Consider the following 24,229-nt stretch of genomic DNA (forward strand, 5'->3'; position numbering starts at 1 on the left):
TGTGATGTGTTGTATAACCAAAACATGAAAAATGAGAGCTAAACTTGTTCAACAAAGGAGCAATCATAAGCATTTATGTGGCATCTCTGATGGATCACCACGACTGTCATGTTCAAACAAGTAAAGTACCCACAAACTGAGCCAGCAATTGAAATAGATGGGTGGCTTTTTGTGGTAGGAAGTTTTCCAAAAGATGCCTTCAAAAAATTGTCATCACTTAAGAGGGTCTGACCTCAACCATGGTCCCACCTCAAAGATGGATAGAAGCAGGGTATGCTGTAGCATGTCATGTTGTATGTACTATGAATCTGATCAATGTGAAAATGAGGAAACTCATATGTGAGATTCTGGCACTTTCTTTTACTGTCAGCTACACATGGTTTGGCCTATAGAACTTCTGATTGGTTATTCACTCAGGCCTTGTAATAGACTTCCACTTAGATGTATATTTTCTGTTTTGAAAGTCTGTTATAGGATTATTTTTGTGCTTTGCCTTGGGATATATTGCCCCGAGGGAATTTATCAGTATATATATATATTTTTCTCTAGAAAAGGGTTCATAAAGCCTCAAATTATTTAAATATTCACATAAAACTTGCACATTAAATAATAAACTAATCCCTGGCTCTTTTCCTGTTGAACATGTGGCACTGATGGACATGCCCATATTCTGTACAACTTCTGCAATGTCTTGTCCGCCCAAAGAGCTAGGATTTAATCACAAGCTTGGAAAAACACATCCTGGTGACAGATCAAAATCCACTTAAGTGGTGCTCTATCTTCATGCCAGCCATCCTTGGAAGGCATGGCAAAACTTTAAGTCTGAAGAAGAAACCAAGACACTCCTAGCCCTAGGTTTGCAAACATCCTTCACAAATCCACCGTCCACATGTACAAGCAATGTGATACAGGTCTCCGAATGTGCAATTAGATAACCATAAAAGATCCAAAACATTGATTGGGTGCCAAAGAGTGGAGTTTGCGGCTATAAATTCCTCCTGCTGATAAAATGGTATGGTATTCTGTTTCCTGCAAAGAAATTGGGTTGGCTTATGTGTGAGGTGCCCTAGACATCATTTTCCTGGAACTATTACTTGCTGAGGTTTTATGGAGCAAAGAGCATATTGTCAGTCTTGACAAGCGCATTAGAAATACCAATCTTATCCTGGGATCCTATCTTTCAAGCAAGTGACATGAAAGGCTGGAGGAAGTTAAATTTTGATTGCAAGATGCCATATCTACCCTTTTCAAGGGTCATGGAATGGATGGTCTTGATGGCTTGGAAGACTTGTGCAGTCCAGATTTGAGGCTCTAGGATGGTCCCAGACAGGGATGCATAGTGATTTGCTAGCGTCCTGTCTTTGCAGTCTACAGATGCTCTCCACAGGACCAGTTTGTTATGGTATAGGTATGTCTTCTGTCCAGATGTCACACCTCATATTTTACAGTTTCTGACAAATTTGGGTCTCTGGAAATAATGACTAGCTTATGTATTAACAAGATTATGCTTCACATATTTTTCAAGATGCACATGGTCAATGGGAAAGTATTAGCGGCTGTGTAGAGTGGCCAGCTCAGAGTGGGCTTGTTGTTTGTGTGGTGCTTTGTTGTTGTGATTGAGTTGCATAAACTCATTTTGACTCTAGGTGGTTGTAATCCTTTCCAGTGGTTTTTGGAACTTAGGAGCCTAGAATTACTATCTTGGTTGAACTTGTACTGTCCTGTTTTGATTTTATTACACATGCCTCGAATTATATAAGCGGCATACAATAAATTTATAAGCAACAGCTATGCAGTTTTATGTTATAGAAAAGTTGGATTGAATTGGATGCCTTACACCACAAACTCCATACATTTGCTTGTACATTTGGTATCTTATCCAGGCCTGCCCTTGTACCAAGAATGTTGCACCGCTTTTGTAGGTACCTTGTAGTTACAAACTAACTGTATAGAGTCAGGGCTTTTACTTACCTGTGTGTGTCATTGGCAGCTGATAGTTTGCATCTTAGTTCATTCACCAAGGCTTGTCAAATGTGCAGATTTTCTTTGTCAATGTTAGGTGTTTGTTCTGTCGCATAGCTTACAAGGAAAGTTTTGTTCGTGATTGATGAGATCAGTTTTAGAGTCCTATTGGCTACTTTTGCAGTTGTCACCACTTTTTTTCCATCTTTAACTTGGCTCGGTAGATCTATGCACGTGTGTTTTGCACATTGTCATTAGTGATGTTATTTTAGCATGTTAATAGATACTAGGTTCATCGGTTTTTCTTTACCTTCTGCTTTGAATTGCCTGGTCTTGTTTTGTAAAGCCATGCTAAATGAACCTTGTCATTAGAATACAAGTTTGATCTTCAGCTTAGCTTACACTCTGAATTGTTTATTTTTTTGGCAGGGGATATATTTCATGCTGCACCGAATATAGACCATTCCCAGGACTTTGTTAGGAAAGATATCATAGAATGGATGAATTGGCTTCGTACTGAGATAGGATTTGATGGTTGGCGCTTGGATTTTGTTAGGTCTGTTGTTCTGGATACATGAATTAAATAAATTAGAAGTACAGAATCAGCGGCATCATTTTTATTAGTACTTTTGATGTTCTAGTGGCTACAAAGAAAGAGTCAATAACCCCTTTTTATTTTGTAAATTAGGGGATTCTGGGGTGGCCATGTAAAAGAATATATTGAAGCAACGAGTCCTGTGTTTGCAATTGGAGAATACTGGGACAGCCTAACATATGAAGGAGGAAATGTTTGTTACAATCAAAGTAAGCTCTTTTTAACCTTGTAGAGCATATAAACCATAGAGTCTGCTGGTTATATTATTGTGTTTAAAATCAGCCTTGCTATGCATTTTTGCTGGTTGGCTTCTTGCAATAGAGATTAAAAGCTTGCTTCAGAAATAGATGTCGTAAAACTCTCATAATTGCAGATGCCCACAGGCAAAGAATAATCAACTGGATTAATGCCACAGGAGGCACTTCTTCAGCTTTTGATGTCACAACTAAGGTATGTTAAAGTCTTAGAAGTTAAATTATTTGCGATCTTTAGAAGTTAAAACACAAACTGCAATTTGATTGTAGAGGTGACTACCTCTACTATTCAAAGATGTTCCTGAATGCATTTGTAAAAGGGATTCTAGCAATTTTCTTGTCCTTTCACCTGTTTGTTTTGGGGGTAAGGATAGAGGGCATGTGTAATATTCTCCATCCAAAACTGGCCCAAAGGTCATTGCTTTCACTTTTATATGCTCTTCAATCCTGATAAATGGTTGTGAATGCTGATTAAATAGTAGGCTCTCAGCCCTATGAGCATGCAGATCGATGTGCGCATGCACAAGCATGGGAACAATTCTGGTTGTCTGCAGATTTTCTTCCCCATTTATCAATGTTCTAAATGTTTCAGTTGGATCAGATACTCGGTACTTTGGACAATAAAGATAGAACCATGATTCCCTTGGAGCACAAGTTTTTGAATCCTCACAATGTCTTCAGATGCTCATTGCAGCAATCCGTCTGCAATGTTGGCGATGCATACCTCTTGCATGAATTTGTGTACCACTTTCTGACAATTTTGAGATAGGCCTTGCTTTAGGGACTATCCCTTTGTGCTGTGCGCACTCGATAAATTGGTCATCACCATACTCCGTGAATTCTGCCTACTTTATTCCTGGAAATGTTCTTTATTTTAATTAATCAATGAGAAGTGGTTTCACCCCAAAACAAAAGAAGCATGTTATTGCTATGCAATGTTATGGCAGGTGGGTTCTGTGATATCTGCAGATTTCATCATCATACAGAACACAGCTGCTCCACGGCTTGAGAAATTAACATGATCCATGCTTGTCCATCATCGTATTTTTGTGATTGTTTGCAGAGGATAATGTCGTATCAGTTATCTAGCAGTCTGATGGGTTATATAGTTTGTTTATCATACAGTCACCATGTGCTGAGATAGATTGGTGGTTAGAAGTACAAAAATGTCACCTGAGTTTCATCTGTGTCACTATGAGTTTCGAAATGGGTCTATGTGGTGGCCAGAAGGCCAACTGTACATTTCAGTGTTGACTAATACATAACCTTTTTGAGCCGAATCACTAAAGATTCCATGGATTTCAGGGAATTCTACATTCAGCATTGCATAACGAGTATTGGCGGCTGATTGATCCTCAAGGTAAGCCACCTGGTGTGATGGGATGGTGGCCTTCACGTGCTGTCACATTTCTGGAGAACCATGATACTGGTTCAACGCAGGTTGGTGTCCCAGAAGTTTGTAAGCTGTCTTGTGCATAGTGCTTTCTTAGATAGCCTGTCCTTTTATAATCTTGGAGCATGTGGAAGGGATGTCTTTTCATGGGTTCCTTTATTAGCAAGCCGATAAGGTGTTGCCTCATTCACATGATAGATGCAATATTTGTCTCATGGTTGCATCTTTAATCGTCTTTGTGGTATAAGATCCATTAGAATGCAATTGAGAGTGTGCAAGAGTCTTATGCCTCTACTGCCCAGACATGCTAAAGTTGAGCTCTTGCAGTCTGTTTTGGGCTGTACCCACTAAATGGTGGCACACTTCATAGCACCTTAGAGATTTTGTCATCATCAGGCAGTAATAGCTGGTTGTTAGTGCTCAACAGTCTAAAACCTCTCTATGCCTACTGAATACACTGAATTCGGGCATTGGAAAATTTATCACATACTGTGCATTCTGCTAGGATGCCCCATACCAGTTAACTGGAAGAGTGCTGTAGTATGTATCTCATTCCACCGTATTGCATGTTTGAAATGTCATTGTAACTTTTAGATGGTTTCTGGCTTAAGTAATCTCAGAGCAATCCTCTTGTTGGGTAATGGGATCCCTAAAGATTCTCTGCCTAATAGGCTTTGTATTTCATGGATTTGCTGTACTGCTTTTGTTTCCTTGAGATGGTGTGCCATATATTAAATCACAGAAATACATGCTGGAATATCAAATCTAATTTTGTGGTGCTTTTTCTCAATATATGTTGGGAGATGATATTTGTGATTTCTTTCATTGCAAAATCGTCTTTCAATCTAAATGACCAAGAGCTATGATTGTGATTGACTGTAACCATGGCTCAGCAGCAAGGATTCACCTACCTGACTTTCCTATTTCCTGCAGTGGATGCCACACCTGATGATGTATTTGATGGTTGAGGGCTATTAAGGCTAAAGATAAGAAAAGCCAGGGCCATGCATAAGAAATATTAATGGGGTGTTGAGAACCCTTACTGCTGGCTTCAAAGCAACCTAGGCTTTAGTTTTTATACTTAAAAAAGAAACAAAGCAGTTTTGTGGAGTACGTGTAACACCCTAAGTAGATGTTGGTCTTTTTTGGAGGTTTGAAAATGGTTGCTACTGTGACAATATATCCTAAGTAGATGTTGGTCTTTTTTGGAGGTTTGAAAATGGTTGCTACTGTGACAATATATCCTCGTCTTTGATATTGCCAGCACTTTTCAATTCAAATAATCGATTGTTGGCTATTAACAAGTCCTCTCCTTTACCTTTTCTTGTTGTTTGTATTTTATAATTGGGAAGTGATTTGCCAATCCTGTCTCACTTTTTCGCTTGAAGGAACTAGCATGTTCATTAGTCATTACTCAGTCTCATATTGGTCTGAAATATGCAGGGCTAGAACCAAGGCCTATCCCTAAAGATTTGATTCTTGAACTCTGTGAGATACATAGCAATGTGTCATAGGAGGAATTCAAAAAGTTCGCCAACTGGGAGGCTATCTATTGCCTGCCAGTGATAGAGCTGGTAGCTCCATTTTCTGGTAACATGCATCAGATGTGGAGAGGTAGTGGAGACCTAGAGGTACTGTTTGTGGGACTATCACAAAGTCCAGGAGTTGTGGAGAAGAGCTCTCATCCAGCCTTCTGCGGCACACTTGTTGAGACTATGATAGTGACTTGGGGGATAATAGCGTATGTCATGAGCAGAGGCCCTGTATGTGGACACAAGGATTTTGAGGGGAGCCAATCCTTTCCGAGTTCTGGCTTGAACTTGAGAAGGATCTTACACTAGACTCTTCGCAAATGGAGTGGATTGAGGGTCACTGTGATAGATGGGAGTTGATTGCTAACATTATTGCTTGGTGCATCTGGACTGCAAGATATAGTCCATAGATTTGTAGGACATACCTACTTCAGAGACAACCTCTAGGATTTGGAGAAAGATTGTACACACTCTGTAGGAGATGGGAGAGACTACAAGGTGATTTGAGTGCATGAGGAGAGATGCTTTTCTTCACACTTGGGACTCCAGCACCTTCTTCCACTGAGAGTCACATATGGTTTGGCATTATAAAACTCCTGATTGACTATTCAGTCAGCCATTGTACTGGACTTCTTTCTGGGAAGTTTTTTCTTTGAGGTGTTAAATAGTAGATCTCTTGTATTTGGAAAAAAAGAAGAGCTAGTAGCTCCATGCCCCATGGGTTCCAAACAAAAGATGATTGTCTTTTGCACCAATTTGGGTCTAGCAACTGAATCAAACGTTGGCAAACCTTGCTCTCATAGTGCCATGAACTCCTCACTTGGATCAAACATTAATGGTCCTTTGAGTCCATAAGAGTCACATATGGTTTGATATTAGAAAATACCTGGTTGGCTATTCACTCAGCCCTCAATTTAACTTCTTTCTCTCTATTTGATGTACCATAGAAGTCCTACATTTGTCTTACTTGTAGTTTTACCTTGGCAGGTATCTTCTCAAGGGTTTAATTAATAGATTTCTCTTATATTTGGAAAAAGGAAGAGCTAGTAACTCCATGTCCTCTGGCTCCCAAACAAAATATGATTGTCTTTGCACCAATCTGGATCTATCAACCAAATCAAACATTGGTGAGCCTTGCTGTCATAGTGCCATGAACTCCTTGCTTGGATCAAACATGAGTGGTTGCTGGAGTCCATAGATCTTGGTTCGCTGTCATTTGGATCAAATATTGTCATACATGTTGTTATCATGCCATGGGCTCCCTACTTGGATCAAACTTTCATTGCCAGCCTTTGGTGACCATTGCTGCCACACTGTGTCTTCTCTGTGCCTAACTGCCAAAGGTGGAATGCTGCTATTGCTGCCCTAGCGATCAATCTTACTGCCCCGATGAACAAATTTGCTCCTGCAGGCTGTTGCCCTGCCTCAAAACGCAGGAGTTTGCTGCTTTTTGACTGCTCAGATGATGCAAATACTGCCCAGGTGGTCTGCGCTGTTGTTCCCGCATAGGCTGTCACATCACCAGATCTGCATCAACTGCTGTCCCTGGTCACACCGTTGCTGCTACCGCAAAAGAAAGCTTCAATTGGATGCCATATCATCATTCCAGCCAGAGACTGCTGTGCCTTGCTGGCATTTCCTGCTGTGTAGCTGATCAGCTGATCTCATATCACATGTAATTGGACAAGTGAGTGCTGACTAGCTGCTCCATTGCAGAATCTTTGAGAATGACACACTCCTCTTGCTGATTTGCAACATCATCGACCCCTCCCTTAGCACCCTACACTCTAGGACCTTATGTCATGGAGGCTTGTCTGGTTTTTCTTGCCTTTTCTTTGAGCCTAGTCACTTCTCCAGCTACATTGCAGTTGGCTTTCTTTGCTTCTTGAGCATCTGTCCATTTGGACCACACTTTCATTTGTTTCGTTATCATTTTATTCCATCTCTTGGAGCATACATTTGTTAGTCATGTTATTTGTATACACTGTGCAGTATGTTAGCCCTAGTGTTCTCACTTATGACGTTAGAGCTCAAATCCTCACATGGTATCAAATTGAAGTGCTTTTATCTTTATTCACCAATTTAGGTTTACTTTCCTCGCCTAAAGTAAGTTTAGGCCCCAGTTTAGTGCATCCAAGTGCAGGCACAGTTGGCAAGGTTGGCCAACTCTCAGCTAGGGCAGGCTATACCATTGAGGGAATTACTAGCAATCCAATTTCTTCATCACAACTAGAACTCTGGTAGGCTCGTGTTGTTCCTTTTGGTATGTCTGGAACACATCCTTTGTTTGTTGCTTTTATTGATATATAAGTAGTGTGGCTATAAGTCACTATGGAGGCTGAAACTCATAGGAGTATGTAAACCTCAATTGTAGAGGCTCTAGAAGGAAAAGATCATAATGAAGTATTCTTGTTGTTTCTCAGAGTTTACATTGTGCTTAATATGAACATGGTTTTGGTGCTTCATATCCTCAAATCCCATCGCTCCCACCCTTTCCTAGTTCTTGTATAGGTTCAATTGCATTTCCTCAGGTAGATTCCATTTTGCTAATTCAGGTTGACCTCCTTCACCTCAAGTAGGTTTAGGCCCCAATTTAGTGCATCCAAGTGCAGGCAAGTAGCAGGCAAGGATGGCCAACTCTCAGCTAGGGCAGGATATACCATTGAGTGAATGACTAGTGATCCAAGGAACAATACCTTTCATCAGAACTACACTTGGTGGCAGGCTCATGTATTCCTTTTGGTGGCAGGCTCATCAGAACAATACCTTTTGGTGGCAGGCTCATGTATTCCTTTTGGTATGTATGGAACACATCCTTCCTTTGTTGCTCCTATTGATACAAAGGTAGCTATAAGTAACCATGGAGACCCAATTTGTACTAGTATGTAAGCCTGAATAGAGGAGGCTCTGGAATGAAAAGTTATCAATAAAGTATACTTGTTTCTTAGAGCTTACATTATGCTTCATATGAGCATGCTTTGGTGCTTAATATCTTGAAATCCCACTGGTCCCACTCTTTCCTAGTGTTTTAAAGGTTCAACTGCATTTTATCAGTTAGATTTAGCTTCATTTCGCTAATTTAGGTTAAGCTCCCTCACCTCAAGTAGGTTTACATCCTTGTGTAGCTTATGCCAATCCTTAAGAAGTGAGTACTGCAGTCCACTCTGTCCTATGGTGCTTTGTTGCCAGCAGTGCCATCTGTCCACTATGCACCCTCAGGTGAGTACCACACTGTGACTCAAGGCGCTCCAATTCTAGGAACCCCACTCAGCACTGTGCACCTACTTCTGGGCAGGCGAATGCAAGCCTCATGGTGTGCCTACTTCTCATCCTTTGGCTACTCAAACAGTATCCGTGCTATTGTCATGTCAAGTTAGCCCTACTACACTTATTTTGTAGCCCCTACTGTAATCCCCCCCCCCCCCCCCCCCCCCTTAAAAAAAAAAAAAAAAAAGAAAGACAATTTTTTTTACTCTCCCTCTCTCCCCCTGCTGACTGCATGGCGGGGAGAGAGAGAGAGTGAGTGAGTAAGAGGATGACAGGGGGGGCATGCAGCCCCCCAGGTGGGAGGGGTGGCGGCCATACCACCCTCCTCCCCCTCTTTAAAAGGGCAGCCTTCCCCCTCCCTCGGTTCGACAAGAGGAGGAGAGAGAGAAGGAGAAGAAGAGTAGAAGAAGAAGAAGAGGAAGGGAGAGAAGATGTCGTTTGATTTTTTTTCTCTCAGAAAAGAGAAAGGAGTATGGAAGCTTCCAAAGCATCTCCTTTAGGAGGTGTTTCACCCGCAAGACCCGGCTTAATTTTTCCTTAATCTGTGACCACATCGATTCAAGTGCAAAGGCCGTGAGGATTGGTGGGAAGCTGTTGGACAATTTGTAGGAAATTCCTGCGCATCTAATAGCTATCCTCGTACATGAAGGCCACTAGATTTCCGCGAAAGATGGCACCCAAGAGGCACGCAACAAGCAACTCTGAAGGTGTTTCTACCCAAGATGGGGGAGTGGCTGCTTACGGGGTTTCGATTGTCAAGAATCAGGCCCATGATCACGCACTCCTTGTCAATGAACTCAATATGCTAAATGATTACGTAACCTCGTATATAAAAAGGTCATGAAATACGTATCGAATAAATTCATAGGGAATTTTTGCATTAGACACTCTCATAAAAATTGTTTCATTGCATTGTTTTAATAAAAAAGTCTAGTGCATGAGTTGCATGAATATTTGCAAACATGGAGTGATTTCATGGAAGTCAGCTGCACTAATGGAATGACTCAGTATTACCTTCGTGTCCCAAATATATTAATTATGCTCCATCGTGTATTGAATTGGAAATGGCATATCCTAGGGTCTTCTCTTGAGATTGATAGTGAAATGCATAAAGTATCACAGTCATATTAGATACATGCAAGAAAAACTTCTACATGCATGGGATAGGTTCTCGCATAAACAAGCAACATGTTAAGTCGCATGCATTGAAAGGACCTTCGCATGTGTCGTACAAAACTATTGCTTGTGACCAATATTTATCATGGGTTTCTTTCATATCTTAATTGCATGATCATGAAAAGATAAGTGCATGGAAGGGTAGACATATCTTAAATGTCTTTTCTCTCGAATTGATTAGCGAAATCAAGTGATATGGTTGTCGCATCCATACTGGATGCATACGAAGGAACTATTGTATGCTTGGGTAATGTCAAGATTGCATGAAATTAATGTGCATTAGAATGCTTGAATTCATGCTTTGTACATTGGCCTTGAAGTCGTTGAGTAAAGCCAATACTTATCTTAATCAACGTAGTTAGATAAGCTCAGAGAAAGGGTTAGAAAGGGGCAAACATTAGTGCATGTGAGTACTATTGAAAAATGGGGTCAAGATTAGATACTCTTGTATCACCAAAAGTATCCTTGGTCAATTAGGGATCGAAGGAAAGATCACATAGATACTTCAAGGGATCTAGGAGATAATCAGCAAGTTGACCAACCAAGGACAACGGGGTTGTCTATGACCTATTTTTACCAAGAGACCTAAGGTAAGAATAATTAGGGTTGGCACGGTACAAACCCTAACCCGAAGGAAAAGGGGAAACAAGCAACCTATCTTACCAAGCCCTTGGGATCTCGCTAAGTCGCGAACGATCCAGGATCGAATGCTGGGAGTATTCGGGAACAAGGAATCACACCTTAGCAGTTAGTCATACAAACGACCTCTGAAATGATCGTGATTGTACACTTGGTACATTGTTTGAACTTCTTTGATCAAGGAACTAATTCAAGGCAAAACACTTAATGCTTCAGGTTAAAAGTCTGGAGGGAGAGGCAGGTTCAGTTACCTCCGACTGTCTGCCTGGCCCTATCCAAGGGGGTTGTTAGCAGCGTTGGGTATATGGACCTAACCTGCCGTGAGAGGTCTCTAAGTGGGTGCTCCTTGGAGCGGGAGGACGCTTGGGTGCTAGGGGAGGCTCTGGCTGTAAATTCCTTGCCTTCGGATCCTGCACAAGAGGCCGACGTGACTCGAGATGGGATTTCGAGGCTCGTGTACTAGTCTACGGGCGGAACTTGGAGCAGCAATCTTGTAGATTGCTGGGATAGCCTTTGGGCATGATACTTGATATATTCCGGAACTATGATAAATAAAGATCAGATATTTGAAAAAGGAACTTGCTTGACATTGTCTTTGTGTCAGTGCCTAAGTTATGTGAAGGAACCTGTGTTTAAATTGATTAATTAAGGAAGCTACTTTTGCATGTCAAACAAAATGTGGTAGGTAATTAGATAACTAAGCAAACCGAGGAAAGTGCGGTGGACGTGACTTGGGTCTGTTCTATGGAAGGGTGGTCCCGGTTAGCTGGGAATTTTTCTCTAAAGACGTGAAAACGAGACTATGAAGACCTAGCATCAGTAGAGCTAGAATCCCAATTTATGCTGTTTTAGGGGAACGGAATGGGACTATGCCTTATGGGCAGAGAGGTTGAGCTTCGCGTCTCTCTCGTTTCTCATTCTCCATGAACCAAGTGCAGCATAAATCCACTTCGACTCTGTTGTTCCTATGCAAAGTGGTTCATCTGGAGCTCAACGCTAGCTACTCCCTAGAGACTTTGCTGATAGGAAGGAAACCTTGATTTCAGTTCGGTTCTAAGTAGGAACGGCCGGATACTTCCGCTCGGGGCAGACTCGGGAAGACCTAGATCGCAAACCCTGTGACATTCCTTGCGAGTGCCAAGCGGCGCTTTCTAGACTCTCTTCCCGGTGGGCTGCTAAGACGTGTCCCACAAGTGGACGAGCGGACATGTTACACCTACCCACTATACATCGTATTCCTAGTGTTACTCATGGATTGGTCATGTCATGATTTTTGCTAGCGTATCCCACCCCTGTAAGCTCTTATACTTAGTCCTCACACTTCCATTGCTATGGCCAAGAATGCATTATGTGATAACGCTTGCTTCAATGGGCCAAATTTCATAGAGGGGGTTGCTTTGGAAGTCCCTTGTAGGACTATTTTGTACTTTGCCTAAGGATATTTTTCCATTAGGGATTTATGAATAAAGTCATTCTTTTCTCGGGTTAAAAAAAGTGTTTGTTCATAATGCTGGCTGGCGTTAACTTTGGTGAGTTTCAAAAAATGGGAAAAAAAAGTGTTTGTTCATAATGCTGGCTGGCATTAACTTTGGTGAGTTTCAAAAAATGGGATGTTTCTGAGTTGCTGCATCTTGGTGTGTCGGTTCTTTTTCCTCATTCAAATCCCGAGACATGATTTCTTGTGTGGATAATAAAGCATCCTAATTGTAGTCCAAGTGCACGCACCACGCGCGTGCGCACGGTTTCTTGTGTGGATAATAAAGCATCCTAATTGTAGTCCAAGCGCAAGCGCGCGCACACACACACACACACACACACACACACATGCATATATGTATACACATATCTATACATACACATATATATACACATGTAAAATATACAAAGATTTTGTGAAGAAGATTTTATTTCATTTTTGAACTCTGTTGAACAGAGCACCACCCAAAGAAGTATTAGTTTTCCATCGCATTTTGAATGCTTGTGAAGTTGGCACATGGACATGTCTGTGACAGAACTGTTTGTTGCATCAGGGTCATTGGCCTTTTCCTCGTGATAAACTTATGCAAGGTTATGCCTACGTTCTAACACATCCTGGAACGGTATGAGATTTCTTAATTCACCTTTGCGGCTTCTGTTACACATTACTTGAATATGTGCCAAAATCAATGATCAACTTCTCAAGCCTACTGGTTACATGCATGCAGCCTGTCATTTTCTATGATCACTTCTATGATTTCGGATTGCATGATCCGATAGCAGAGCTGATTGCTGTTCGGACAAGGACTGGAGTTCATTGCCGCAGTCCTGTTAAAATTTATCAAGCCACTAACCAAGGGTATGCTGCCCAGATAGGAGATAATCTTCTGATGAAATTGGGCCAGTTAGACTGGAACCCTTCCAAGGAAAACAACCTGGAAGGAAACTGGAAACGGTGTCTGGACAGGGGTGCTGATTATCAGGTGTGGGAGAGAAGCTAAAAGATGCAAACCTGTTCATTGACCGCTGGCTGCATCGAGAACAAACCATTACTGATTTTCCACTGTAGATTTAGATCCTGGTCTTGAGAGACACTATTTTATATCAATTTCATCTACTCTGCCGTTAGGCTCAATCACACAAATTCGATCCATTCAAGACCAGTTGTAATTTTTTGTATCAGAGGTACCTGAATAAATTTTGAGCGGTACGCCAACCACACAAATCAATCCATTGAAAACTTTGTAAAATTTTTTTGCATCAGAGGTATCCGAAGAAATTTCGAGCTGTGAACCATGATTATCTCTGCTTCAGGTCTGATTGACAGTTATGTGATATAATCCACAGAACACACCCTTGAAAGGAACTCATTGTCTGAAGGCACTGACTCTGTATGCATGTGATATAATCCACAGAACACACCCTTGAAAGGAACTCATTGTCTGAAGGCACTGAGTCTGTATGTGAGATTGGATCCAGTTGTACTCATTGATTATAGCCTTCACTTGGGTTCATTGGTTAAATGTGAGTTTGGCTCTCATATACATATCTGAAGATTGCTCTTAGCACGTATAGATTGGTGCTTGTCGTGTTATAGCTTTCTTTTTTTGAAAAATGCAAGAGTATGTAAGATGCACATGCCCTCAAGTGTGCGTTGTGTGTTCTTATAGGATAGCATACCTAAATGACGATTGTGATGTATCTTGCCCATATCCATGTGTATGGACATCCTTTTAAGAGGGGCATATATGATCTACATACGGACTCATAAATATATGTGTGATTGCAGGTCTGTAAAGAGGACGTGTAGGTGTGCTGCTATGTTATTCATTCTTGTGCATGGACATGTTTACAAGTCCATGTGCATGTAGGTTGATGTAAACAAGCATGGAGCGCACTAATTTGTGTGTTTTTTTGTGGCATTGCTGATTATAATACTCCTGGAGAATGTTACAGGTCAATCCATGGTGTTGGCTTTGGAAAGCATGTCTTGGGCATTTGCTAAAAAAGCACAAATAATAGCTTGACACACGTGTGCGCACGCACACATGCATGCACATATGAATGTGTTGTTGCATCATTTACTACATAATTGCCCTTTCCAACATAGTAATTGTAGTCCACAAAAAACTGTGGTTAAGAGCACACTTATGTGAACAAGGTGTTAGAATAGCAATCTAGTGTAGTGGCATAATGGAGGGAAAAGTTCTAAAGACAAAAGACAAACGAAATTAAAAGAATACTAATCTAGTGCAAAATCACACTCCCTCTCTCCACACCAAAAATATTCGTGCAAGTGTGGGTGTAACCGCACACCCTTCTCATATAGATAGGAATGTGGATGATCTTTTGAGTAAGTTGGACAAAACTTAAAAGGGCATTTCCATGAATTAGCACTTGGGTGCTTATGAACCTAAGGAACGACTTCCAATGTCCTCTCTCAAATCACACATGAGCGGACATGAAACAAGAACACCCAAGATGTGCATTTGATGTGCTCGAGTAGTAAAAGACACTGAAGAAAAATTTTAATGCCAAAATTCTTCTTTGAAGTCGAAGTAGTCAAACCAACCATCATTGCATCACTTGTAGCCACACAATCTTTAAGAGTTAGTTGTGACACTTGGACACCTCCCTTGGAGCAAAAGCATATTCTTGTTGAGCAAGTAAAATTGAGGGTTTTAATGATTATGAAATTATTGTAAATTCAGGCATAATTTAACTTTACAAAAATTCCCCAAAATAGAATGAAGATATTTTAATTGGATGTAGGACAATTGCACAAAAATTTCCTATAAAGGACAAGAAAATGTGTAACTTGTGGAGGATCTATGGCTAACAATGTCATCAACTCAATCAAAATAAAATAGCTGGAGAGAGTGAACCACCTCTCTATACATAATCTTGTGAGTACGGGTGCCCTAGAGGTATTGCAAAAATTGAGGAGCAACATGCCAATGAGAATACAAAGGCTTCTTTATAAAGTAAGAAGGCAGGTCCATTATGGCCATATGTGAGACCTAACTAGACTACAATAGTGGGTTGTATCTGTTAATAACTCCACACCACCTGCAAAAATAAACTTGGACTTGGATCCATGGGACAAGAGATAGTCTTGTGAATAGACATGTTGAACTCTATAAGCAATTAGAAGATGCGCCACTACTACAAGTTGAAGATGCCTTGAGGTAGTTGATACACCTCAAGACCAAGAAAGAAGTGGAAAGATCGAGATCTATCATACCAAAAATAGTGGTGAGGTTATCCAAAATTTGCTCAAGCAAAAGGCTACCTATAAATTTTAAATCATCATTATACAAAATAGTGGGCACACATTGTTCAGCCTTGAATGATCTATGAGCCTCACGTGGACCATATGAGAATCATGAACGTACTATGAGAAGTCTTTTATGGTATATAACAAGGGTGAACTATCATGTGCAGAATCAAGTGGCCTTCTTTTAGAGAGAGAGAGAGAGAGAGAGAGAGAGAGAGAGAGAGAGAGAGAGAGAGAGAGAGAGAGAGAGAGAGAGAGAGAGAGATGTTTTTGTGATGGTCTCTCCATTTCTCACATTATTAGGAAATATAAATATTTTTGAGATAAAAGAATAATGTTCTCTATCCTATCATATATTGTTAAATAGGTTTTAGCACGATAATTTGAATCTCAAAATATTCATGCTATCTCAAGATAGACTTGTTTTTAACTTGCTAAGTTTGTATATGCTCCATTTTTGTTTTCACAAAGAGGTATGTTGGAAGTTTTCTGATGCTCCAAGAAAAAGATTGTTATACGTCCATCAAAACATGAGATGATGTTCATACATGCTTGCACATGTATACAATAATGCCAAATAACAATTCTTTCCAACCTTCCATGTTTACTTTTCTCTCTCTTAGTCTCATTCCAAACCCTACTTCTCAAACCCCTCCTCCAAATGTCCCTAGACTCACTATAAGAAACTATCCAATGCCAAATGGTAGAGACACACATTATTTATAAGTGCTTGAAATGTTTCTTTTTCCATTGCTTTGAGTGATAAATGCCATGCAAACGTGTTATATATGAACTTTGCAAAACTAAAGTAGATTCAACATTTTAAATTGGTTGATTGTTGATTCTTAAAAATCAACCTTAGACCCTTTCACATTGTAGCCTCATTTGCATATGTAAAGGAGCAAGATGGCTTGGCTTTTGTGGCGGGGGAAAAGCATTCCATTTCAATTACTATTCCTTACATTAGGGGAAAAAAAATCTCTAGTAATCACTCAAATCAAGTCATCAATGTTTATAACCTCATATTGGACCTATACCCACTTTCACCTCGTGCATCTTAGAGCCAATGGTCTACTCATGCCACAACTCTTGATTTATTAATTCTAAGGCAATCCATGTGGGTAAGGAGTTGATGTGCAATCCATCATGCCTACTTGCATAAGCTCACTTCGATCTCGTGATCTTTAATTAACATGGATGGGGACCTAAAGCTTCAAGTTGATGGTGGAGATTCAATCTATGATGTAAAGCCCATTGGTTGCATTTATAGATATTCAAGCTTTAATGTAGAGAGAATGGTGTGTTTATTTTAATGCATGAGAAGATAGTGTTTTTTAACGCTTTATTTATTTAATGCTCTAATGATTTATGTATTTATTAAAGCTTAGATGCTTTAATATCTTCATGTTCTAATGTTCCATATTGAATGTGTTTTTATGGAATCTTAAATGTGTGTTCCCTTAAGACACACATTAATATCTTAATGTTATGATGATGTATATTAAATATATGTAGGTATATTATTTACATGTTTGCACATGTATCTATGTGTGTATAAAAAACCTTTAACATGGATCATAGTTATTTTCCTCTATGTGTGTGTGCGCGCGCGCGCGCGTGTGTGTGATGATTTTGGGTTTTATGAATGTGTATATATCAATACATGCTTAAATGTTTTGATGATGCATATTAAAGGTGTGTACATATGTGTTTTATATTTTTTAGATGTGTGTATATTAATATGTACACTTGGTTTTATGTATGTTTGCATATTAATGCATGCTTAAATGTTTTGATTATGAACATTAAAGGTGTGTTTTTTGTAATGTAGTCTATATTTCATTCACAAAAAGCAATTATGTAAGTGAATACAAAATCATAGAGATGCAACGTGGCTTTAAGCCATCTACCCTAGCTTCTTCCATCTGCCCATGTTGTGGTATGCATGACTGTTCACACAGATTTGGAAGTTTTATTTATGAGGGATAAGTTTGAGCTCCCTAATAATTGTATTAGGCAAGATGGAAATCCTCATTGACCTTTGTACATTAAAGGTGTGTTTGTATATATCTTATGTGTTTTTATCAATGTATATATATTAATATATACAATTGTTTTATGTATGTGTGTATATTAATGCATGCGTAAATGTTTCCATGATCATTAATCAAGGCTGTGTATATATACACTTTCTATGTTTAGGGTTTTGTGTATATTAATATAAATTCTTGGTTTTATATACATTTTTATACTAATGCATACTTAAATATTTTATACGTGCGCGTGTGTGTGTGTGTGTGTGTATGTATGTTTTATAAGTTTTATGTATATGTATATATTATATTATTATTGATTTTATGTATGTGTGTATAGTAATACATGCTTAAATATATTAATATTTTCATGTTCTCATAATCTATATTCAATGTGTATGTGTTTGTTAGTTATATGTGTACGTTAGATGCATTTATTGATGCATCACATTCTATGTGTGTATATAGAAGCTTTAATATGTATCATACTTGTTTTCCTATGTGTGTGTGTGTGTGTGTGTGTGTAATGATTTTTTGTTTTAAGAATGTGTATGTATTCTCCTTCATTCATCTTTTCATATTCATATAATTGAGATAAACAATGTTATTTATTTCTTTGTTTTGTATGTTGAATCATTGCGATGTGTAAGTAGTTTTTCAAAAATCAAGTTATTGTTTCAATATTGACATGGATGTACAATATATTAACTATAATAATCCAAGTGCTTCACAATGGTTTTGGGGTCTCTCATGGTTTGCTTTTCTAGGGACTCAATTGGCCATGAATCATATTGCAATGTAAGACATGCATCAAGATGTGAAATGTATTAACCAATAGTGATAGTGGTTAATTTGGTATGTAGTGCCAACTTTGATGTGAAGTGCCAAGAGGAAACTAGATGCGCCTTGTAAGTTTACTGCCCAATATCAACAATTATTACACATGCAGAATGAAATGCACAATGTTAAGAGATTTCTTGAGGTACACTTTTCCTAAGTTAGAAAACCAATTGCTTGAGGTTCAACTCTCAAATTTCACAATTGTGTAGACGAGTTTTTATGTAATATAAACTAGTGTTCTTTGTGTGCGAAGAAGGAACATGAATGCTAGATTGCTTCATGTTGTGAGATCTTAGGATTCTTCCACATCTCTTCTCTCTCTCTCTCTCATCCCATTTATCTAACCTTCTCCCTCTTTTCTTTTTCTCTTCTCTCTCCTCTTTTTTCATTTTGATCACTCTTCTATTTTCTTTTTCATCTCTTCTCTCTCTTATTTTTTCTTTTCTGATCACTTTCAGTTTCTCTCTCCTCTTGTTGTTCCTCTCTCTCTCTCTCTCTCTAATGCTACACTGCTTTGTGACATTATGAGAGCCTTCCCTCATTTCTTTTGCTCTCATACACATTATAGTGTTAGATACGCTCAACACCCCACCCTTGTAAGGTGCCACCAATAATCAATTGTACGAAAAGTTGTAAGCCCCCCTTATAAGGAGAAGCCATGTATGAACTAAGACATTGGTTGGGTCCTAACTTGTATATCAAATGAGGCCTATGTGACAACATGGCGAAAAAATAACTTTTGTGGATCTAGTCTTTGGGTTAGATAGAGTAGTTATGCTAGTAGCAATGTTGGGGGTAATGGAGCATGTACCTAGCCGCCCGTATTAGTTACACTAATAGTACCCGCACTGTGTAATAGTTATTGGCACACCTATACATTGCAGGTGTGGCAAGCCCCCATTACTGTCACCTCATTGCTTGAGCTTGTGGAGACTACCTTCAGCTCATAGTTTGAATGGCAACCATGGCTCAACTTGAAGTGGTATGAATTGTTGCTCATTTACTTCCTAGCTTGTAAAGGCATGTTCCGGAGCTTCATTGAGCTCCCCCTGAGCTCCCCTTGAGCCCTATTGCATCCAACACTGAGCCCATGATAGCATGTGCAATTTGCATTGACTAGGCTGCCTCATCCCTACTCAGTTTTCACTTCATCCTACCTCATCTCCAGCTCTTGGCATTGTTCCTAGTCTTTGGCAATCACTTGGCACCTTTGGCTTGAGTTTGAGCATCCATTGGAGCTCCTATGTTTTGAGCCATTAGCTCACAATTTATGGCAGTTTGTTGTATTACAGTTCTCGACAACCCTTCACTCATTGTTTGGAGGTCACTTAAGCTTCTCAATATGTCTATTTGATGTCGGATCATCTAGGAATGTTATGCCGATGTATTGGAATGCTATTGGACTGATTTGAGCACTCATTTGCTCATTTTTACAAAGGCATTTTTACTGCTATAATAAGCAAGGCATGGTGCTTTGCTAGAGAAACTTCATGCTATTGCTTCTTGATGCTTCCCGACCACTTTGGATGCTACACTGTGGTATACCATTGAACTTACATTCTTGGCTATGCTTCTGAATTGCTTTTGAGCTGAGATTGGAGCTTTGAATCTTGACATTGGCTGCCATTCACTATTATGTATGGTTATCCGATGCTCTAGTAAGAGCTTTGTAAGTTACTTGGATCGAATACTCTCGAATATATGGTACTTGGATTTGGATGTATAGAGGCCTTCCACATGATGTTTTGAGATTTGTTTGATCGTTTGGCATTCGACTTTTGTTCCAACACGATCCACTACTTGACACTTGGATATGACATTGAGCATTTGGTTATGTAGTTGAGCTTGAGAGTCTTACAATGAGACTGTGGGACTGGGTGGTGTGTACATGCTCTTGTCAAACTTTATGTATAGAGTTGATGCTTAGTGGGCTGATATGACATTACTTTTGGGCCGTCACCTATCTCTATCATGTTGTCAGTGATGTATGCATCTTGATTGGTTATGTATTGAGCTTCCATTACATTGCTCAGTCCATTATGCCTTTGGTTGGTCACTTATGTTATCGTGAGACCCACTCTATGCATGATGGTTATGCCTATGTGATGTATCTTAGTTTTGACACATTGATTCTTTGATAGTTCTTGGTGCTAGTCGCATATTCACTCACTGCTAGTTAGAGCTATTTCTTGGCAGTTGCAGTTTGTCTTATATTAGTGATTGCCTCTCTTTAGCATTGCTTTCTTATTGTTGTACTTCATTTTTAGCATGTTGTAATTGTAGTTTAATGCACTGTTTATGCGAGCAATCACCTCCATTTGACAATTCTTTGCATTGAGTTTGTGAAGAGTTCATTACTTGGTTAGTATGCCTTGTTTTCAACTTGATTTGGTAGTGGTTTTGGGACTAATTTGCAAGTTATTACTACAATAACTTGTTTTTTCCTTTTGTGCATTTACTTAGTCTTAGTATGGTTGGTGGTTCTAATGATAGTGCTATCTTTAATATTGACAAGTTGGATGGCACCAACTACAGCTATTGGAAGGCCCAAATCTAGCAAGTTTTAGTGCTAAAAATGTAGGTTAAGCCTTTGAAACATGAGGGTGTCAAGCCCAAATGTTTTAATGTAGAGGATTGGGCTGAATTAGATCAGCTATGTAATTTCATCATCATATTGTCTCTCTCTAAGTAGTTGTTCTATAATGTTGTCTCTAATGGGCAGTCCACGTGGGACTTCTGGGATAAGATTCGCAATGTCTATGACAAGTAGACCCTTGCTTCTTAGACGTATTGGTGGCTGAAGCAACTCATGGACCTTCACATAAAGGAGGGCACTTCCATAATAAGTTTCATTCTATTCTCAACCATTTGTCTTTGCAAGGGATTGAATTCAAGGATAATCTTGCCCCTTTGTTCCTCTTGATTACACTGCCTGAATCATGGGATACATTTTGTACCGCTATGTGTGTGTAAACATACCTACTGATCGGCTAGAGTTACAGAGTGTAGAGGGTGCACTCTTGAATGAAGAGGTTAATAGAAAGAATGTCTATGTGTCCTGCACCTCTTATGCTTTGACAACTATAGGCAATAATTGTAGGAGCAGTAATGACCACCGTGGGATAGACTCTTAGTAGCCTTGTTCTCAGTCATGTGGATAATCTCATAGCAAGTCCCATGACGATAAGTCCTCATTGACTTGTCATTACTGTGGGAAAGCAGGGCATATTCGGCCATCACAGTGCCATAAAATGCATGAGGACAAGTGCAAGGAAAAGAGCAAGGGTAAAGTACAAGATAAAAATGATGATTGCAATGTTGTTCCTAACAAGTTAGGTGTTAAGATTGAAGAGATTAATGTTGTGCACACTAATTCTGATTGCATCTTCTTTTCTTGATACTTCACATTTGACATGTTTGTTGTATACTCAATGTTGGTTGGTAGATTTACGTGCTTTCTTTCATATGACCCCTCATAGAGAGTGGTTCCACTCCTATCACAGTTTGACTAGATCTATTCATTTGGGTAATAACATTGCACTAGAGATAGTTGGTATTGGTGATGTCCAATTGCAATTTCTTGGTTCAAGTAGCATGTTTACTCTTCATGATGTACGTCATGTACTAGCTCTCACAAAGAGCCTTATCTTTGCTGGCACTTTGGATGATGCAGGTTATGTAGTTTCCTTTGGTTATTCCTCATGGAAGATTATCCATGGGAATCATGTCATTGTATGTGGTGCCAAGTGTAATACTCTCTACCCCTTGCTTGTATTTGGGTTAGTTGGCTATGTTTTGGCAAGCCACATGCAAGTGGGTGTACAAGTTGAAAAGTACCCTTGGACACCCCAAGTCGACAGACAAGGCTAGATTGGTTGCTAAGGATTTCAAATAGAAGCATGGTGTGGACTTTGATGAAGTCTTTTCTCCTGTTGTAAAGATGACTACCCTGCATTCAATACTAGCTTTGGTTACTCAGCTTGACTTGGATCTTTATCAGATGGAAGTCAAGACAACTTTTCTTCATGGGGATTTGCATGATGAGATTTACATGGAGCGGCCTAAGGGCTTTGCAAAACTTGGTAGGGACCACCTAGTGTGTAGATTGAAATAGAGCCTTTATGGCCTTAAGCACACACTTAGGGAATGGTACCACAAGCTCGATGCTTTTATGCATTGATAGGGATATTCCCATAGTGATATGGATCCATGTTTATACATGAAGAAGGCTCGTGATGGTAGCCTTAAGATTTTGATTCTCTATGTGGATAATATGTTGATTGCTGGGAGTGATCATGGATGAGATGGATGCCTTGAAAGGTCAGCTTAAGAAGAGCTTTGAGATGAAGGACATGGGATAGAACTCAGATATTCTTGGTATGTGCATTACGCGTGATCGCTCTAAGGGGTTCCTTTACTTGTCACACAGAAAGAGTATATCTAGAAGGTCCTGAAGTGGTTTTATCTATAGGATGTTAAGCCTACTGGATGTCCTTTATCTGCTCATATGAAGATTAGTCAGGCATTAGGACAAAAAATGTTTCAAAAATGGCACTTGTAAGAAAATGAATATGTTAATTAGTTGAGGTTTTAAAAGAATGAACCCTCCAAATTCGGTCATTCAGATATGATTAATGAGAGAATATATTATTCATTTAAGAGGTCAGTCATTAAATGCCTAAGGAAATTAAATAATCTTAGGGATCACTTTTTTGCCATTATTCTTTCTTTTTGAATGATAAAATATTCTGCTATCACATCTCCCATCAAAATGACACTTATTTTTCCGTCTACATTCATTGAACCATCGTTCTCTTCTCTTCTCTTTGTTTCTTAGTTCTTAAAGAAGATTATACTCTGTTGTAAAATTTCTCACCAAAATCACATCCGGTTCTTATCAGTGGTCTGTATTGTTTCCCTTCGTCTCTTTTCACAAAATCTTGAGAAGGTGATCAACAATAAAAAGAGTGATGGTGATCACCTTCTTTATAAAGAGTATTATATGATGTTACACAAAGTCCTCTATATGAAATAACATGAACTTTTGATAAGTCAATGGAGTTAGATAAATAAATTATTAGTAGAGTTCTTTATATAACGATATAAGCTTTTGATAAATTAATGGAGTTGAATAAATAAGTCATTAGTAGTCAAATTCTTACATGGAACCCATGATAATAGATATAATTATTCACTATCTCTTCAATCTTTTTCTATAGCTCAAAAGGATTGAATATATTATTTAGCAAAGATAAAGTATATTCCATAGCGCTTCAAAAAGATACTCTCTCTAAAAAATTGATAGAATGATTAGCAAAGAAATGATAAAAAGAATATATTATCTTAAAAATATATAAATATCCAATATCTCATATATATTTTTAGAGCTCCTAAAGAAGATAGAGATTATATAGTAAATATATACCAATGCAATATCTATTCAAAAAGATATTTTGGATTCAAATTATATAATGATAGGTAGTAAAAATAGCAAAGGGATAGACAAAAATATTTCAAGCCTTATTATGCTTCAGATAGATTGAAAAGAAAAGTAAAAATATTTTTAAATATTTTTCAACTCACTTGCTATTTTAGAATATTTAAATATTAAAAATTAATTTAAAAATAGTAAAAAAATTACAAAAATTAAGACTTGCCCATACGATGCATTAGGGGGATTGGTGGCACCACCAACCCCCATAATCACACCATATGAGCAAGTTCTATTTTTTGTCAAGTTTTTTTCAATTATATCTAAAATGTTTGAATTTTTAAGGATTTTAAA

General features: G+C 38.9%; 1 protein-coding gene across 2 annotated transcripts in view; it reads left to right on the forward strand.

Moving 5' to 3' along the window:
• Positions 1-13,811, forward strand: part of LOC148032281 (uncharacterized) — a 48,058-nt gene extending 34,247 nt beyond the window's left edge. The window contains exons 10-15 of one of the 2 annotated variants that reach the window (XM_087682922.1): positions 2,392-2,518; positions 2,651-2,766; positions 2,931-3,007; positions 4,117-4,251; positions 12,849-12,917; positions 13,023-13,811. In XM_087682922.1, the coding sequence (XP_087539048.1) occupies positions 2,392-2,518; positions 2,651-2,766; positions 2,931-3,007; positions 4,117-4,251; positions 12,849-12,917; positions 13,023-13,295 (797 nt within the window). In that variant the 3' untranslated portion in view covers positions 13,296-13,811. Of the gene's footprint in view, positions 1-2,391; positions 2,519-2,650; positions 2,767-2,930; positions 3,008-4,116; positions 4,252-12,848; positions 12,918-13,022 lie in introns of those variants that run through there. The other variant, XR_015691603.1, reaches the window with a different exon arrangement.
• The last annotated feature ends 10,418 nt before the right edge of the window (positions 13,812-24,229 follow it).

This window comes from Lygodium microphyllum, chromosome 8 (genome assembly GCF_053477565.2).
Source record: "Lygodium microphyllum isolate KBCC chromosome 8, Lygodium_microphyllum_v1.1.10, whole genome shotgun sequence".
In the NCBI taxonomy this organism is placed as follows: Eukaryota; Viridiplantae; Streptophyta; class Polypodiopsida; order Schizaeales; family Lygodiaceae; genus Lygodium; species Lygodium microphyllum.